Source organism: Quercus lobata, chromosome 12 (assembly GCF_001633185.2).
Source record: "Quercus lobata isolate SW786 chromosome 12, ValleyOak3.0 Primary Assembly, whole genome shotgun sequence".
Taxonomy (NCBI): domain Eukaryota; kingdom Viridiplantae; phylum Streptophyta; class Magnoliopsida; order Fagales; family Fagaceae; genus Quercus; species Quercus lobata.
The window spans coordinates 16,850,941-16,871,717 of NC_044915.1; the positions used below are offsets into that span (position 1 = coordinate 16,850,941).

At 37.1% G+C, this 20,777-nt stretch overlaps 1 protein-coding gene across 2 annotated transcripts in view; it reads right to left on the reverse strand.

Moving 5' to 3' along the window:
- The window catches only part of LOC115970971 (SPX domain-containing membrane protein At4g22990-like), a 13,457-nt gene extending 2,903 nt beyond the window's left edge, over positions 1 to 10,554 (reverse strand). Inside the window, exons 1-10 of one of the 2 annotated variants that reach the window (XM_031090615.1) lie at positions 10,140 to 10,554; positions 7,996 to 8,054; positions 6,578 to 6,698; positions 5,361 to 5,672; positions 5,130 to 5,234; positions 4,473 to 4,927; positions 3,312 to 3,613; positions 2,794 to 2,972; positions 397 to 587; positions 170 to 303 (exon numbers count right to left, since the gene is read on the reverse strand). In XM_031090615.1, coding sequence (XP_030946475.1) covers positions 170 to 303; positions 397 to 587; positions 2,794 to 2,972; positions 3,312 to 3,613; positions 4,473 to 4,927; positions 5,130 to 5,234; positions 5,361 to 5,672; positions 6,578 to 6,698; positions 7,996 to 8,048 — 1,852 coding nt within the window. In that variant the 5' untranslated portion in view covers positions 8,049 to 8,054; positions 10,140 to 10,554. Of the gene's footprint in view, positions 1 to 169; positions 304 to 396; positions 588 to 2,793; positions 2,982 to 3,311; positions 3,614 to 4,472; positions 4,928 to 5,129; positions 5,235 to 5,360; positions 5,673 to 6,577; positions 6,699 to 7,995; positions 8,055 to 10,139 lie in introns of both variants that reach the window. The other variant, XM_031090614.1, reaches the window with a different exon arrangement.
- Between the last annotated feature and the right edge of the window lie 10,223 nt (positions 10,555 to 20,777).

Below are 20,777 nucleotides of genomic sequence, written 5' to 3' on the forward strand. Positions count from 1 at the left end.
TTTTTCCACTTCTTGAGGAGCCACCACTTCCTCTACTTGTCCTAAAATGCATCGATTAAATTTTTCATTTCAATTGGAATTTGGATATTCATCACGTGCAATTATACTCTTTCATACATACTATTCATTACCACAAATAACAAAATAATTTAACCAAAAAATATCTCACCTTCAAGTACTTCAGCAGAAACAAACAAGATGAGTCCTGAGCAGACATACTGGGGCACAGAATATGGAACTATTATATGGAAACTCAGGAGTATGCCTATGCAAACCATAATTTCAGATGCCAATAAAATTTGCCTGCAATCAGATCAATGAAAATTAATGCATCAGCAGTTTCTGAAAAACATATCCAGAACTTTAGATAAAAATTAAGTTAATGTTAATAATTACCTGTCTTCAAACATGTTGCTTATGTAGTTTCCAACAACAATGTTTACTGGAAGAACTGTGAGGCCAAGGGAAGCAAGAAAAATTGCCACCGTGCCTGTAGACCACTTAAAGTAGTATGTGGTAATGACACTAGATTCTGAGAGTAAAATCTCCATTACGTATTTGAGCATGAAATATATCAACAACTGAACCTGATTCAATTAGAGAATGTGTAGAAACTCAGCTCCAACCAAAAATTAATGTCAGAGAATCGCTATTGAGAAGAAGATAAGGTTCTCAATGATTTTCGAGTCTGTCCATTGGCTTGTACTAATAAAAAACATGACATTAACCAGAAGATAATTGGACTGGATTTTGATATTTTAATCATCAGCAGGTCTATAGTTCCACTTGACAAGCTGAATTAGGAACAAAAATTTCTGATGCACAATGTGCAATCCGATTGGAAAACGTATCTAAACTAACCGTTTAAGCAAAGCATCTAAACTATCTGTTAATCCCCTTTTTAATGTAGCGGGGAAAAAATCAGACCAGGTTTTAATATAGAAGCAAAAATACTTATTCACCTTCTTATTATATTTCATGTAAAATCTGGACTTCTAGCTTCATTGTAATGACTAAGTGAATTTGCAATATTGATTCTAAGCAAATTAAGAAGTTCATAAATCCATAAACATTATATGTATCAGCAATGTAGTATAAATTTAAAAAGCACATATATTGGCAGGTCAAACTTAAAAATATTTTTTATTTTATTTTTTCAATTTCAACAAAAAAGGAAGAAAAGTGAAGGTGCTATGATGCAGGACAGGGTAGAAGAAAAGAGATAAAGGTAACAGTAGATAAAGCAGGACAAATCCTAAGCTTCACCACCTAGAAATTTCCTGAAAACCTTAGGCATTACCACCTAAGGGTGCTTGGCATCAACACCAGACCAGAAAACATTCACCTATCAAAAAAAATTTCTAATCAAATTGTACTTCACGATCACAAAGGCCACTATTTTAATAGGACTTCTAGGATTACGTCAATATGGAAAGTTCTAATCATGCTACAATTAAATCCCATAAAATCCTAAATCACAATAACGACCGAATTCAAAAAGAAAACTAATTTAAAACTGAAAAATAAATTTCGAAATAATTTTGGTGCTCCTTGCATCATATTTCCCTGGTTGGAGAAAACTCAACCTCAGGTTTTGAAGCTCAAGGATAAGAAATTTTGTACTTGATAATTGCAATAACAAATAAGCGTTTTGTTCCACCATGTTAAATGCTTCTGGAATGATAAAATCAATGGATGGAATAAATGATACAAACCTCTCTTGTTCTACAGGAAGCAACATCAAATCAAGCTTCTCTACTTCATCAATCATGGAGGGTTGATTAGTATTGTCGGCATCAAACTCAACTTTCATGTCATATGAATCCTCTAAATATTTGCTCTCTTGCTGAACTTTTGCCTCATCAAGTCGTGATTCTTCAACAGGTTGAATTGGATCTACTACACATGGTTTAGGGGGTACTAACTGTACATCTGTGGCACTTTTATTTCTTTTTCATCACAAATTTGTGGTGCCTCAATATTATTGGGTGGAGGCCATTATTTTGCCTAGTTGGGCTTTTATACCTAGTGCTTTCTTGGACTGTGTCTTGGAGGGCCTTCAGTATGTCTTCCAATGTTACTGGGATTAACTTAGGACTAAAAAGTGTTTAAGCACTCATCTCACCTTCTTCAAATTGTGCCACATAACCAGTAGCGGGTCTATCTCACTAACTTAGATTGTTTCTTTGATTGAAAAAGTTACCATGATAATATTTGGACAAATCTCTCTTTTTTTGATAGGATGAAGTGATATATTTCTCTCTGAGTTTTTCTTTCACTTCTTGCCAGTTGGTTATGGGAGGCTTGTCCTTCTTAAAGCCAAGGTTTTCAATATCCTTCCAATAGTCCCTAGCTCACCTATTAGTTTCATTCTGGCAAACCTAGCCTTTTTTATATATGATAAATCAACTTGATCAAAGAATTGATTCATCTTACTTAACCAAGTGATGAGGGACCATGGGTCTAGACAACCATCAAATGTAGATGCCAAGATTACATTAATGTGGAAAGTTCTAATCATACCACAACTAAATCCCATAAAAGTACAAATCACAACAAAGATCAAATTCCAAATTCAAATTTAAAAAAGAAAACTAGTTCAAAATTCAAAAATTAAATTCAGAAATAATTTTGGTGCTCCTTGCATTATATATATATATATATATATATGGACAGAACAACAAAACCATGTTATGTCATTATGCTAAACTAATTTTTGATGTCAATGATGACATCAAAGATATAATTATCAATTTTACAAAACTCATATAAAATTCTGAGTCAATCACATACCTTTACGGAGGGTGTAAGTAGTCTATATGCTGATCGAATTGAAGTTGCTGGTTGGTGAGAGTCCTCAGAAGCTTCTTCGCTTTCATCACATTCTTGCTCACCATCTTCATCTTGTTGCTTGTCTTCTGAAGAACTAATAAGCAATGGCTGTTTAAGTCCATTCTCAAGTGCATCATTCTCTACCACCACTGTCATTCAAGATCCACCATCAGAAGTAAGCATATTGAAGAGAGAACATTATTGTCAAAAGAGATTTTATTTTTTATTTTTTATTAACACGTAATAAATGATCATGTAAACCACCAGTATGAATGACAGATTGACAGTGCGGTAAGTAATTTAAATTTTTGAAGTTTATAGAATAACAAAACAATTTTAAGAGTAAATATTTGATAACTATGTTCACATTAAATGGTTAATGCTTCAATAGTTCAATTTACAGCCTCCAAATGATCTAACACAGACAGAATCATGTGTGAGATATCAACCAAAAAGCATTACCATCTAAATCAACATACCAGCATTAGATTCCTGTGGTATATGATTCTCCTCAATTTCACGAGAAGGTTCTTTAAATGAGATCCACAACCAAATTAAGTACACAAGCCAAGCAACAGCCATAACCCAGCCAGGCAAAGTGTCCTGATTGAATGTAAGCTTGTAGATCTTAAAATTAGTTTGAAGCAAACCAGCTAGAGCAGGACCACAAGCCATTCCAAGAGCACTAGCACTAACAAAACCTGCTGATGCCTGCATGCGGATTTTTTGTGGTACACAATCACTGATATACCTCCGATTAACAGCTCTAGCAGAACCCAGTCTGCAATTTGAGAAGAGTGACTATGTCAACACATATCATGAGGTCTAAATAAGAGTCATCTAACCATAATTTAAGCTCTAATCAAAATCTATAAATCTTACCACCTTACACTATTTCTAGTTTTCAGTTCAATCTGAGTCCTCTAATCATAATTTAAGATCTAATGCTGCACTGCTGCACTGCAGTGTACAAAAATGAGTTTCTTGTCAATTCTAGAACTAATAAATGGTTTTCTAATTTTTTTTTCTCCGACCAGACAATAAAATAATATGGTGGCCTCAATAACAGGGCAGAAACCAATCCTATTGCTTGTATTTTAATACCAAATAAAAGCCTAAGTATAGCAAAAGAGTTTGGTGAAATGGGAATTTTCACTAGCTATCTGACCAGCTTCATGCTGCCTTCTTAATTTGAAAGAATTAGGCCCCATCATGCTTTTTCTAAAACCCATAATTTGGGTACAGAGTTCAGTGCAGGCTCCAAGACCTGACACCAATTAAAATTCTCCTTGAAATATATGCACACGTGTGTGTACGCCTGCGCAAATATATGACCTAATCTAATTTGAAAATAACTGATAAAAATATTTGAATGTCTCCTCTGTGTGTGTGTGCATGCATGCACGCATGCATATGTATATAAATTAGTTTTTTGCAGTTATGCTGAGTTATAATATTTAAATTTGATCTTTCATATTGCAATAAAGTAAATAAGAATGCTATTCCCTTACTAGAATGTTGCATTCCTCATGCAAAGCATGTGCAGATCCACATAGTCTCTCAATAAAATGCACAAATATCACATGCTTGAAGTTATTTTTACCAAGTAATGAGTCCAGAGGAAAAGCAAGACTACTTACCCACAGAAAAGACGTCCGATTAGGAGAACTGCTATTGAATTAAAATCATAAGCCAATGCGTACAAGATGTTTCCCACAAAAAGAATTACACTGCTAAATACAAGAGGTCTGAAGTATGTTTTATTTGACCATGCACTAAAATAGACTGAAGAAAACACCTGTGCAACAGCCATTGCCCCAATTACAATACCACAAACTGTTGCTGCAGCTCCAAGGCTCAAGGAGTAGTCATCTGCTGTAGGGACAACAATATATGTATTGACCATATAAAGAAATGTGTTCACTAAGTTCAAAAGAAGCGACATAAAATGGTAGTTTTGATCATCAACTTGTTCCTCAACAGGAGTAGGGAACTCTTCTTGCATAATGAGTGCATGTTGTGCCAAAAAGTTGAGGAAATTTGTTGAGTGGGTTAACCTGTCCACAGCTGCTTTTATTGAATCAATGACAGGATCCTGCAGATGAAAACTAGTAAATACCATAGTAAATCACCAGCCTTATGGCTGCTTTCCAACCAAAAATATATAACTACAACTCATTAAGTAATATATATATATATATATATCTATATAAACAAACAGGGAGTAAGAAACATTGAAACAGACAAAAAAAAGCATGAAAACTTGAACAGGTTGCATTTAGTATACGTAACAGAACCTGGAGGGGAAGAGCGGGCTGATCATATATTGATAAGTAGCTTCCCTGACGGTCCTGAAGTTCATGAAGATTGCGTGATACGGCTCCCACAACAGCCCCTATTCCCTGCAAGTTCCATTCATCCAGGGAAAAATAGTTTTTAGAAGTATTTTTGAAGCGTTTAAATGTTCAAATAGGAAGGTTAGCCAAAAAATAAAAAGAGGAAATAGGAAAAGAACATCAACACATTACCACATGCTTAAAAACTTGCTGCAACTGGGAGTACGGATGATTTGCACGAGTCTTGACATAGTAATTAGTGAATCTATAACCAAAGCGTTTATCAAACTTCTTCAGTATCTTACGCAGACCAATAGCATTTACCTCAACAAAAAAGAGAAGCTTTAAAAGATCTTGTCCCACTGCTCTATAAGCTTGTCGTAATTCACATATTTGGGATATTTCGGGCAGTTGCTGAAGGGCATCATGCTGTTCATCAAGTTTAGCTAGCCTGCTTGCAAGTAGCCCTTGTTGCTCCAACAGAAAAAGGACAATCTTCTCAATCTGAAATATTAAGAAGAAATTAAGTAGAAACATTTCATGGTCAACCTCAAGTAAAGAACGGCAGAAATTAAAACATCCATGATGGCTGCACATGCAAGAAGTTCCTGTTTCAATTTATTTTTTTTAATTCAATAGTTTCGAGAGGGGAAGGGGGATTTGAACCCTGGATGTCATGAACACACACCAAGAGGTGCCAACCAATTGAGCTACCAGGCTCTTGGAAATATATATTAGGCAAGCAATACAATGACAGACACACACACTAGTGAATTTATACATGTATATGTACAGATATGTAGGTATACATCAGCACAAGAGCCCGTGAAACTTACAGCACTTACATAATTTGAACATATCTTGCATTGTCACCAAGACAGTAAGAAAGATGCAAAAGTGAAACACAATTATCAATAAATACATTTTCTCAAGTTTGATCCTATGTAAGGGTAGCTTCTTATGGACATTACACGGTTCATTGCATGTCTAAGAGGCATGACAGAACTTCCATTTTATTTACCAGAACATCACATGTTTCCTCACTTATCTTAAAGACTGACAGATCTTCCAACATCACTTCCAAAAAGGTAATGACGTTCATTTTAAGAAGTTGATTCCATTAGAAAACCTACTACAATTTAACCATAAAAAATGCTCATGATAATCAATGTTCAACAGCTCAACGGATTGCTTAAACAAGCATAATGACAAGGTGGATGCATGATCCACAAACCCATCTGCCAAGAATTCATCTAGACTTAATGAACCTATAAACATTTTCAGTATATATGATATGTTGAAACTTCAATGTGCACTCAGTTTGACACAATGCAGGTGTGATTCAATAACCAAATTGTGAATGACAGAGATATAGACAAGACACAGATAAAAACATGCACACAACATACCTGATTATCCAACATTCTTGAGAAATCCTTGAGAACATGCTTGCGATCTTGTGTCCCAACTTCAATTTGTTGAGCATATTGGTTTACTTTTTTCTTCATCAGTTTATAGTTGATGTAATATCTGAAAGAAATAATAATTATGAGTATCTACAGCGGGATCCTAATTACAATGAAATGAATATGTTGTCCAATTTAATATTTAGCAACAGGTTGGAACACTCAACTTTGTATTAGTGTATTGTTTATATGTGTGCCTACACTAAGTTGGAGAAATATGTAATGTCATGTCAGTGCAACTTCTTTGTTTTGGTTGCCTTCAAACAAAAAGATTGATAAGAATCTTTAAAGAAGTCACATACAAGCTACCATATTTAGCGAAACAGGCTTTTTGTCAAAATATTATTAGCTATTTCTACAGAAATATTGCACCCCCTAAAAGCTTTTAATTATGAAGGTATCATTTCAGCAGGTTTTGTGTGTTTTGTGGAGAGCAACTAAATTTTGGAATGAATGATTTTTTGTGCAGCAATTTACAAATGGAGTTAGGCTATGGGCTACACAAAGCTGTGTTTTGCAGGTTCAGATCAAGGTCTGGTTAAATACTGTGGGATAGGTTGCTGCCACCTGCCATTTTCAGAGGTAATGGAAGGATCAAGAAATTGTTTCAGCCACTTTCATACATTCCCTCCATCCCAAAATAGACAGGGTGATAGCAAATGGCATGTAAACATAAAAATCTTCTAAAAATGCCCTTAGGTGGGCCAAGAAGAGGCATTTTTGTTTGAAGAAATGATGATTCAAATTTTAAAGGTGGTGGATTCAAATGTAAGGATAATATAGGAAGTTAAATGGATAAATAATTTCACTGTTTAAAACTCCCATATATTTTAAGATGGCCCAAAAATGAAACCACTCCTGGAAGGAACAGATCAACAGAACAATAGAGAGTTTATCAATCAGTAATGAGATAAGGTTTCTATTGGAAAATGTATGTAAGAAGTTGTCAGGAGTAAGTGAGGGCCGAGGGCATGCTGTGGACATGTAGATCTGCTGTGTGACCTTGGGGTTAGTATCTTGGTTGAAACCGTTGTATTCATGCCTTTTTCTCTTTTTGTTATCAATAGGTTTACATGCCTCCCTTAAAAATCTACAAGCTTTAAAATGATTGCAATAGATTGACAAAAAATCAACTCATTTGAGTTACAATGGCCGTTAGACAAGATGAACAATTTACTATCTTATCACCATGACTTATTCATAAGTAGATAGCATAATGATGTATCCAAAATTCATTGTATACATTTTCTCTTTTCTAATTTTTAAGAGAAAGCTTTCTTGAAGAAATCAGAATGAATTAAATTCTAAGCAATGCAAAAAATTATATATATATATATATATATATATACATTTCAACATACCCTTGCCATTCTAGAATTTGTCTTTCCTTCAACTTCTTCCCGAAGGCAACCATCTTTCACTACAAATAAAATTATATATACTGATGTGAGAAGATGACTAGAAGTCCACAGAAACATATACAACAGAAGTTTGCATTTCCTGGTTACAATGATACTGGGAGCTGTTCCAGCTTTAAAAGATAATGAGAAAAGAAAACGATAACAGATATAATTTGTGTATTATGTAGCCATAAAACTTCTCGTAGAACCACCACGTTTCTGCTGGCCTAAAATTCAGCTCTCAGGAATAAAATTATTTAAAGATTCAAAATATATGACTACTTCAGTGCTGTTGTAGACCTTTTACCATGTCAGAGGTATAAAATATAGTGCCAGACAGTCATACACAAAACCTGACAGCTACGATTGAATAACATTTTGTGCTTGAGGGCAAAATGTGGCCTCCTCATTTCACAGATTAAACAGCACAATATCTCTTCTTCTTTTTTTCCTAATGACTAATAGGCCAATATCTTTTGTATCGAAAAGAAGTAAAATCAATTAGTACATACATGTATGCTATTTTACATGAAGCCTTAAAATTAAGTAAATCTGTCAGACGCATGACAGAGCCATACCTTTTTTTTTTTTTCCCTAATGAATAGTAGGCAATATCTTTTATTTTGCAAAGAAGTAAAATTGATTAGTACATACATTTATGCTATTACATAGAGCCTTTAAAATGAAGTAAATCTATCAGACACAACTACATGTTCACTTTGAGACATGTACCTAAATGGAATACCTGACAAATGAAGATATAAATACTACTTGGTTTACTAGAATTCCAAACTTAAAATGCTCCTAAAGTGAAGAATTCATCTTGGGCAAAATGTCAATTATCTCATGCAATAGAACAAGATAACTAGTCCATTTTACAGATAAACAAACTCCTGTATGTCCTACAATTGGAGGTTAGACAAGTCGAAGAACCAGATATACACCAAATCCTCACGTGGACCTAAGTCCACGCAACATAGCATTTCAGACAGATTGAAAATGTACAACTCCACTTTCTTATAGAGCCAGACAAGCACAATTAACAACATTGAACACCTTACATAAAACCCAATTCCTAGATAGTAAAAAAGAAAAGAAAAAGAAGACTTACATCTGACCTTTTTTAACCAAAAAAAATAAAAATAAATTATAAACTATTCTTTGGAAGAAAAGAATAAACATGAGAATCCAGCCCTTGAAAATTAATCTTAGCTAGCTGCAACACTAGACTTCTCAACTCCCAATCCCAACTCGATACAAAACCCGCCACTTTTCCGTATTATTTGAATACTGAAAACCTATCATAAAGCCATAAATTGGGCATGTAATTGCCACATCAATCATGATATGAGTCCAACTAAATCCAGCTGACAAGGATAGCGTGTTTAAATTTCCTTTCTCCCAAACAATTAATTTAAACAAACTTCAGTACTGTTCTTATTCAACTGAACAGCTTATCGGTTTATCAGTCAAACTTATCATGCCTTACACAAAGTTTATGTAAAGCCACCAATTCCAAAATTTATGATAAGCCATCACTCATTAGAGCTGTGATTGCTAATCAAATTAGCATATTGACTAGTCAGCATAATCTAATTCCGTGAACATGTTTACCATTATCTCGTAAAAACCGCCGGATTTGACCAAGCCCATATCAAACATATCCAAATTAATCAAGTTCTAGTATCACATAGTCAGCTATTTCAGATTCACAAACTATACTCATTAAGAAAAATTTTAATTAATTAAATTAAATTATAATCTTCACAGCTATGAATATAGTATATATTATTCCGAACAATATACCAGTAAGCTAAATATTATGCTCAAATTGAAAATTTGAACTGCAGAGAAGTTTTTCGTTCCTGCTCTGTTTGGCTGCCGAGAAAAAGAAAAACGAAAACTAGTTTCTTAACTAATACTATAGTCTTCTTTGATAGGTTTCCTATAACTTAGAAAACCTGAGACGCGGAATTTCAAAATTCGAATCTCGTTTTCTTTTTCTAAGTTGCCAAACGGAGTACGAATTCAAAGAAATCAAATACATAAAAAACAACAAATAACTAAATAAATACATAATAATTCGTTCATAGAAAATGCATTACCGAAGTGAATTTCGGAAATCTCGCTATAACGCTACGAGTCTGAGCACACGAAACGAAACGAAACGCAAAGTTTGTTTGTTTGTTTGTTTTTGTTTTTGGTTATATATAGATGACCATCAACGAACACAGCTATAGCAATAACAAGCTAGCAGCAAGACGTAAACAATGGAGGAAGCATATTCTTATTGGAAACCAAATGGAAACTGTTTTACGAAGCAACTCTCGACACGAATTTCGGAAACATTTTGTTAAGAAATGGAGATTCGGGATTCAGAGAGAGCAGAAAATAGTGCTGCGTTTGTTTGATTGAATGAGAATATCTGAATATATATAATATATTGATACCTTAAATATAAAAGGGGTTGAGATTTTGAGAGGTTGTAGAGTTGGCTTTGCTATGTTTTTTCTTTCCATACAAAGAAAGAAAGCAAGCTGTATCTTTTATAAAGTGGGTACAAGTACTAGATTTGTTTGAGATGGAATTGGAATTTTGTAGAATAAGTGTGGGCAATTTGGGCAAAATGAAAGATAAATAATGAGGGTCGAAATCAACATAGGAATTATTATCTTTTAGACCTTTATTGCCCTTTGTTTATAATAATAATCCAATTATTATGAGAGCACAATGAGAGTGTGTGTGATTGTGATAATGATGAGAGTGCTTTATTTTGATTCAGTTTAGCTCTGTTCAGTGGCGTCTCTACAGGTGATCACATGATCATGCAAAAAAAAAAAATATATATATATATATATATATATATACACACTTGCCAAAAAAAAAAAAAAAAAGAAGCTAAACTAACCTATTGTAATTACTCTAATAAAAATTTTGAACACTCTGACTTGAGAATTACAAAAATTTGGATTCAACAAAAATAGGAGTAGTGCTATTACCATTATGTTTGTTTCAAAGTAAAATATTTTCAGTAAAACATTTTTAAGTGTTTGGATTGTCCTAGAGACTTGAAAATGCAATCACAAATCAGCCACCACTAACCACCACTGGGTGCAAGCACAAACCACCAACAACAGTACCAAATCCAGATTGGGAAGAAGGAAAATAAAAGGCCATCACTGCCACTGCCACCAACCGGCCATCGTCAACACCAGAACCCACCCCTAACACCATACCCAGCTGCCAAACTCAGAACAAACCCTAGCAAAACTATACCCAGCCACCACAACAAACCATTGATCACCCAACACCATACCCAGCCGCCAAATCAAAACAAAACCCAGCCACCAAAACTAAACCCACCTACCAAACTCAAAACCAAAACCACTACCAACAACCACCTATCCATATTTGACAGATGTGGCCTAAAAGATATTAGGAACATGAGGAAGAGTGTGGAAGGGAGGAGAGAGAGACAGAGCAACCCAGATTGATGATTGGCACAACAGTTACTGCTGCAACCTCTATGTTGGAGACATCGACGCCGACCGCCTCACCGCTCGCTAGTAGGAGTCCCAATGGATTGCCAGAGAGAAAAGAAGAAAGATGGGGGAGAACTTGAGAGTGAGAAGGTATAGTAGATGTGAGAGAGGGAGAACAAAAACTGAGAGGGACTGAGTTGTGAGGAAGTGAAAGTATCGGGGAAGAGGGAGCAGAGCAAATGTAAAATGTTTTACCAAAATTTTAAGTGTAAAATATTTTACACAAATTTGCCTAGGTTGATTTGGTTGACTGAAAATATTTTACTTTTGACTAAATATTTTACTGCAAAATAAACATGGTAAAATGGGAAAATATTTTCTTGAAAATATTTAACTTCGAAACAAACAGTGTACATTCACAACATTTTCACAATAATTTCATAACAAATCTAATGTGCTAAGCTATTATTGATTTTAATTTGGGTCAAATACTAATATTATTTTTTTACCCACCAATAACAACTTTTTGCATAAGATTTATTGTAAAAATATTGTGGATGTAGCATTACACCAAAATTAATTTTGCCCCCAAACATAATTCTTAATCATTTAAAAAAAAAAAAAACTTAAATAACAACAAACATAAATCAAACAAAAACAATACAAGACCAAATAACAACAAGTGAAAAAATTATTCAACAAAAAACCTATTATAAAACAAAAGGATAAAATTTGTAGTTCGTTCAACCTATTCAAAAATAATAATTTCTAATTTCATTTTTCCTTAAAAAATGGTACCAAGAAAAATATTGTAGTAATTTAAATTTCTTAATAAGCACCCTAAATAAAATTCCTAGAGCTGCCATTGTCTTTGTTGAGACTGTTCAATATATATATGACAAAATTTAGCTACAAAATTTGTTGTAATCTAAAACTACAACATTACTCAATATCTTTTTATTGGAGGCAAATTTTGACAAATCCACTATTGGATTACATTTTCATCTTATATCTTCCATGCTTGCAAAATTGTTAGAAAATTAAAGATTAATAGCTATGTCATCAATAAATTGTTTAAATTGCAATTTTTTGTAATTTAAAATTATGCATAAAATATAAGTCTATAGATCATATGGTAAATAATATCCAATTGACAAAAATTTAACAAGTGTATTAAGAGCGTTAAGAACAAGCAATCCAACAATTAGATTTTTAAAATATATAGTAATGTTAATGATATTGAATAAGGTTGTACTCTAAGGTCATATATATATTGGAGAAGAAAATCATGACGTTTTATTAAAGAAGGCTATCTAATTAGCCTGACGAACATTATAAATGTTTAGTGAAACATCTTCCATCCATACCAACAAATGAGGACATAATATTGGTCATCTCAATAAAGAATGAGCAACTACGTTACAATGCCTATGCACATGAGAAAGACTACAACTTTGGAAAAAGGATTGAAGATACTTTACATCCTCTGCTAAGGGGTCAAATTGAGCCAAGGAATGGCTGTTGAATTGAAGAGCATTGATGAGAATTGCACAATCCCCCTCAAGAATGACTTTGTTTACTCCTATCTCAATTGCTAATTCCAGAGCATTTCGTGCCGTTAGGGTCTCTACCTCTAGAACAATTGAAGGTAATCGAATTTGCTGTGAGAGGGAGGCCATGACCAGACCCACCTCATTTCGTACCACAACACCAATACCAACACGACTCTCTTGACTGAAAAGAGCTCCATCAAAGTTAATCTTGAAACTGGAATTATCTGGAGTGTTTAATAGGAGTAGTATTTACATATGTAAACCCTTTTCTTTTTCTTTTTTTTTTCTTTTGAGAATCATGTAGACCTATATATGCATGATATGTCTTATATTATATACATAAAGTTTATCTTGTTTGTGCCAAGTGATCACTTGCTCATTGTTATATATATATCGACATTGTTTTATATTGATTATCTTCTTCTTTCTCTTTTTCTTTTTATGTAGTGTGATGTATTAATTAATATTATCTTTTTTAAGTTATTAATATTAGAATTCTATCACAAAAAACTAATTAGAATTCTATCACAAAAAAATAATCAAGAAATAAAATGTTTGCTTATTTATTTATTTTAATAATGGTTTCAATTATTGAAATATTTACTTTGGTATATATATATGTGTGTGTGTGTAAGGACCAAAAAATCTAGCGGCCTAGGTCCACGAGAAATTATAAGGTCCTCATAGTGAACAAGTGATGTGGTCCACCATTCCAGTAAAAGATTCTCACTTGTTTAAAATTGTGGAGTTTTAAATAAAAACTAAATACCGATTCAGCAATTTTAAATAGGTGGGAGTCTTTTACTGGAATGGTGGACAAATGTCGTGGTCCACCATGAGGATCATATAATTTCTCCAGGTCCACTTATAATAGTGGATTGAACAATTCAACCTTGGCCTAAATCAATAAAATTTGTAAGAGAAGGAAACAAACAACTAAAAAGGGGGGGGGGGGGGGGGGGGGGGGCTCCGCTCGAGGAAGAAAATAAGTAAGAAAAGAAATATTGTCAATTGGATGAACCATTTGTTTTGTACAAGCTGGCCCGAGGAGGCCACATTTACATAAGAAATATTACTGTTCACTCTCTTTTCTCTCAATGTTTTTCTCGTTTCTTCTCTATCTCTTGGCACGTTCTTTTTTGGATCCCTTTCCCTATAAAACCCCTTTTTTCTTATATACTTATCCTCCTCTCATATCTCAACCATTCATCCTTACCTAACATACCTCCTATCATGACACTTGTCTTTGTTTGTATCTGAAGAAGATGGCGGAAGGAACCTGCTTAGTTATGGCTTGTATTGTTTAAGTCACTTCCTCATCAATGCAGCTGATAAAACTGTTGTCCACCATTTAATGCGAAGGTGAGAGGCTATTCCAAACTAGAAACTTCCTCTATGATCACTGATTTTCTCTCTTCATAGCCTTTTTTCCACCTAGAACGCTTCAGGGTCCTATGACTTATCCCTTCCTCTCCTCGGATGACTTTCCTCCTCAGGCCCGTGGCCCGTGGCATCCCCTCACCAGTATCACAACTTTTCAACTTCATCCTCAGTCCCCAGGCACCCACAATAGCCCCCTAAAACTTTTCGATTAACCTTGAGGTAAAAGCAAATTTTTAATCACACAAGCGGACTATATATGTGCCACTCGCATTCCCACGTGATAACGTCCTTTCACTTTTCTCCAGAAAGCTCCTGATGCTTCAGAATCCACAATCTCACATTTATGGTGTCAAGTGGCTGCTTCTTTCCCCACGTTCTACGGATCGATCAAGATCCTACAGTTCCTTTTTTCCCTCATTTATGAGCAGGAAAATTACCGCCCACTTTTTACTCCTACAAAAGGAGAATTTGGGGTTGGCTGAAGTTCATTTACGCATTCTAGCAATTTGAGTTGAAGCAAGCTCCCGAGGAGAATTCTTTCCCTTTACTCGTAGGTGTGTTCATTCTTCTGTTTCTATTTTTGCACAAACTCAATCCTTCACACCATAAAACTTTATGGGTAGATACGCTAAGTTAGTGGATACTCCTGAGGCTAGGGCTGCCTTTAGGGCACAATATAGGATTCTTGATGGTGTTGAAATCCGACACTGTGAAGACGGTGAATGGCTGGTCTTGAACAGACCTCTTGAATTCGTGGTCATTCTTATGATTGCTTTCATTGAAGGCGGGATGGAACCTCTCATGGGAAGGGTTACTAGAGACTATTTAATAAACTATAGGTTGACCCCTACCTATTGCTCCCCAAATGTCTCGGGTGCGTAGATATGTTAAATAAGAAAATGGGGACCAACCTTACTTGTCATGATGTAAACTAGGTATACAACTACCAAAAAGGGGAGAAAATTAAATATTACATCAAATGTAGAGTCCCCCCTATTAGGTTGATCTCCTGCTTAGTTGATTCAAGCAAGGGTATGGACGAGGACCTCCTCATCGTCTTAGGAGACTGGCACGATGGATTGCACTGTCCCACCAACGAAGGGAAACCAGGTAGGGTTCTCGAAGACCGTAGATACACATAGGATGTCACATAACTTTATCAATTTGAAAGAATTTTTTTTTTATTAACTCACAACTCTTACTGTTTTCTTCGGCAAACGAATACCGCATAGCCCCAGCCAAGCATTTGGTGAACTTCACGAACTTGAACCGAATCCTCAGGTTAGAAATCTTCCTACACAAGGACGGTCAACTCCGAGCCACTCACATCATCCTTGGATACAATCCTTCCACCAAACACTTCCAAAGCTTGAAGAACGTAATTAGAGCTAAGGATCCCAGACTAGTTTTGATTGACATTTCCATTCCAGGCTTTCTGGCAGTAGGATCTCCTCCTATTGGAACTCAAGACGCTTAGCTTCCAGCCGCTCTTGCAACCCGCATACTATACTCCTAAGAACAACCCCTACTCGCAGACGAGGAAGCGAAAAAGCCCACCCTTGAACCTGTGCAAGAAGTGATAGACAGAGAGTTTGAGGTTTTTTATCGCCAAGACACTCCTAGCGCATCATAAGCTCGTACTTCAGAAGGGATAGGTTTCAAAGAGAAGACCCTAGACTTGCTTGCCCTACTCACGGCCCACGTTGAGGACTCTTCCCCAGCTTTGGTAGTGGTGCCCCGCCCACCCACTCCTACTGCGACGCATGCATCGTTCGTTGATGCTGTGGACAAGAAAAGATAAATGGGCCCGGAAAGCAAGGGCTCCGAGGACGCTGAGGAGGGGGAGGTCACCTAATCCTCCCACCAGCCCCCAACCAAAAAAGCTCGGACATGAAAAAGGCAGCCAAAGAAGTCCACAACTACTTGGACTTCCAAGGAGGTTGGGGAGACCAATCAAAGAAGGCCTCCATCTGGAGGCCTATCTTCACCCTTAGCTCGAGCAATCCAGTACTGGATGATGCCAACTTGAGGGACCCTAAAAAAGGTAGCTTAGGCTTGGTGGCAAAATGCCTGGATAAGGCATTATGCCTGCCTAAAGATATAGCAGAGCTGAGGTCCTTCAAGAAGCGTGAGGTCTTCCTTGCCTTGAAACAAGATCTCGCCAAGGTACATGATTGCTCCTATTTACTTGTAACGTTAGCTTGTTCATGCGCTATATGATACTTACGGGTTTTTTTTTTTTTTTTTGTAGTCCATCCAAGCTGCCTTTATGGCCGAGGAATGGGTAGACCATTTTTTGGACTTAGCAAGAAAGGCAGAGAATAAATTAGAGGTTGTTAAAAAAGCCCACACGGAGGCGGACAAGAGGCTCAAAGAAACTCTTGCCCAGCTGACCAAGGTGGAGAAGGCTTAGAAGAATGTTGAGTCTGTCCTAAAAAGTTTTGAAAAACAGGTTGCTAAAGCCTTAGAGGCCTAAAGAAGGGCTGAGAACAGGATGGCTTTGACTGTGGTGGAGCTTAAACAAGCTAAAAAGCAGCTAGAGGCCAAGAAGGCTAAGATGTCCAAGGTCAAGCAAGTAGCCTATGATGCGGGCGTGACTAAGACAGCTGAGAGTCTTACCGCCCAACTCAGGGATGTCGCTCAAGCCTTCTGTTTGGAGGTGTGGGGGCAAGCCCTGAACGTTGCTAGGGTTAGTACCGAATCAGAGCTCAGGGCTTTTGAGAAGGTTTACTACCCCCCAGCCTTGCACTTGGTGCCCACTCCCCCACCCCATCAACAGATCCCAGCCCTACTCTCCCCTCCTCCTCGGACAGGCCCGTCTCCATTCCCTCTTCCACTCCGGCCAAGGGCAAAGAAAAAGAAAAAGAAAAAGAACTACCACCTCTAGCTGATGTGTTGGACGTGGAGGCAGAAGAATAAGTGGTCAAAGTGTCTCAACTGAAGAGGAAGAAGAGAGAAAAGGAACAAGAGAAGAAGGAAGCAAAGGAAAAGGAGCCCTCCACTTAGCTTAGCTTTAGACTAGGGAACACATAGTCAATTTTGTAACAGGCTCAAGTATAGCTAGTGCCCCTTTTTCCTTTTTGGTTGTATCTCAATTTCTTTTACTCTAATGAAAAAAGTTTAAAATTCATTTCATTCATTTTCTCTTCTTCTTTTTTTACTATTTACTTTGCAATCAATAATTTATACTTTACGTTACTTCCTTTCCTTTATAACAATCTTAGCATGACAATCTGCCACTTAATCATAACATAATGAGTAAACTAATTCATGGGACTTAAGCAAATTATTAACCAATACTTACTTGAAATTGGACTTGGAATCTCAAAACAAACTCGTTGGCACCAATCCTGAAACCCAAGGAAGTGCCCAAAGCGCTTTACTTTTCTGTCCATTTAAGCAACCTTTTGCAAGGACCACTTAGCTCCCCACCCGTGACCCCAGGAGCTACATCAGATCTAAATTCTACCCAACACTTAGTATATTTCACGTAATATTAATTTACCCTAGGCTTGTGACCCGAAGAGTCAAACAAGGACTAGATTCTATTTAACAATTAGAATATTTCATGCAATGTTAATTTACCCTAAGCTTGTGACTCGAGGAGTCAGACAAGGGCTAGGTTCTATTTAACACTTAGAATATTTCATGCAATATTAATTTACCCTAAGCTTGTGAACCGAGGAGTTAAACAAGGACTAGGTTCTATTTAACACTTAGAATATTTCATAATTAATTACTTCAGCCATCACATCCATAATAAGACACAACTACTCGAGATATGAGTGGCAAAGGAATTCATAACTTTAATAATAATAACGTCATAGATTGTTTACATTCCAAGGATAAGGAATTACATTTTCATCCAAATCTTCTAAGTAATAAGCCCCAATGCCAGTAATGGAAGTGATCCTATATGGCCCTTCCCAATTGGGGCCCAGTTTTCCCCAGGCAGGGTTCTTTGCTGTCCCCACCACTTTCCTCAAGACCAGGCTCCCAGAGCTAATGGCCTAGACCTCACTCCCTTATCATACCCTTGCTTAAGTTTCTGTTGATAATATGTCATCTTTACAGTTCCCACCTTTCTTCTTTCCTCGGCCACATCCAGGCTATCTAGGAGTAAACCGTTGTTCTCTTCAACATTGAATCGATCAGTTCAAGTTAGGAATCTAGACTCAGGGGGGATTACTGCCTCTGCCCCATAAGTCAATGAAAAAGGAGTCTCCCCTATTGATCTTCGGGGTGTGGTACGATAGGTCCACAACACGTGGGGAAGTTCATCCACCCATTTTCCTTTGGCGTCGTCCAACCTTTTCTTTAGTCCAGACACTATAACCTTATTGGTGGCCTCGGCCTATCCATTCCCCTAAGGATAGGCAGGCATAGAATACCTGTTCCTAATCCCTAACTCCCCACAATATTTTCGGAAGGCTCTACTGTCAAAATGAAGACCATTATTCGAGATTAGTGTGTGAGGAACTCCAAAACTTGTGACAATATTCCTTCAGATGAACCTCTTAGCATCCACGTCTCTGATATTAGCAAGTGGCTCAGCTTCCACCCACTTGGTAAAGTAGTCTGTGCCAACGAGGAGCCATGTTCAGTTCCCTATAGCTCGGGGAAATGGTCCCACCAAATCCAAGCCCTACTAAGCAAACGGCCAAGGGCTAGATAATGGATTCAAGACTCCCCCTGGCTGATGAATATTTGGGGCATACCTCTGACATTTGTCACATTTCTTCACATAATCTTGGGAGGTTCTTTGCAAGCTAGGCCACTAGTATCCTTGGGTGAGGGCTCTATGCGCCAATGACCTACCCCCTGTATGACTCCCACATATGCCTTCATGTAACTTTTCTAACAAAGGCTCCACTGCCTCTGGGTGTACACATAACAAATATGGTCCTGAATAAGAATGCTTGTACAACTTCTGCCTCACACTTGTCCTCGAGCAACAATCCCTGCTTTAGAAAGGCTACTATAAGGTCCATCCAGCTCGTTCCCACATAGAGACTATGCACCCCGACCAAGGATACCCTCGTGAGATTGGAGCTATCCATATCTTCAACAACAATAACTTGAGGAAGACTTGACCCCAAAGAAGTGGCTAACATTGCCAAAGAATCTACATGAGAGTTTTGCCCCCTAGGGATTTGTTTCAAAACAAAACTCTTAAACTGAGCCCAAGCATGTTGTACCTTAGCAAGGTATCCTTGCATCCTCTCATCCCGAGCTTCAAACTTTCCATTAACCTGGCCCACCACCAACCTAGAATCAGAATGCAACTCCACCACATCCCTACCTAACTGTCTGACCATAGCTACTCCTGCTAACAAAGTAATTGTTGGAAGCTAGGAAATCCAGTCGTAATGATTTCTCCATTATCAGCTTCTCGGGAGTAATTAGCACAATCCCTATTCCTGCTCCCTTTCGGTTAGATGCTCCATCTGTATAAACCTCCCAAGGGGGAACAATGATGGCCGACATGACCATTGCCTCCAATGCTTTTTCTTCCTTCTCTATTGTACCCTCGATGAACTCTACCACAAAGTTTGCTAGGATTTGCCCTTTTATGGCTGTCCAAGGCATACACTTAACATCATAGGCTCCAAGCATGGTTCCCCATTTAGCAATTCTGCCTGTATAATCTGATTTCCTTAGAAAAGCTTGCAAAAGGAGCTGGGTGAGCACTACCACGGTGTGAGCCTGGAAGTAATAGGGAAGCTTCCTCGTGGCATGCACTATAGCCAATATGACCTTCTCCAAGGGTAGATAACGTGTCTCGGTCTCCTGTAAGGATTTACTAATATAGTAGACAGGCCTCTGGACCCCATCCTCATTTCTGACCAAGACGAGACTAACAGCATAGTCCGTAACTGCTAGGTATGCATACAACATTTCTTCCTTCTCGGGCCTGGAGAGTATTGGAGGACTTGATAAATACTGCTTGAGATCCTCAAAAGCCGTTATACACTCCTTTGTCCAATGAAAGTCCTTCCACTTGTGAAGAAGCTAGAAGAAGGGACAACATCTGTCCGCAGACCAAGAGATAAACCTATTTAAGGCGGCTGCCATTCCAGTCAATTTCTGCATCTCTTTGGGATTCTGAGGAGGATGTAAACTGTTAATAGCCTTAATCTGCTCAGGGTTGACTTCAATCCCACAGTGAGTAATCATGTAGCCTAAAAATTTGCCCAAGCTGACCCTAAAAGAACACTTAGAGGTGTTAGGCGTAACTTATGCTCTCTTAGAACTGAGAATGTCTCCCCTAAATCGGCCAAATGCTCTCCTACCGGCTTGCTCTTTACTACCGTGTTGTTAATGT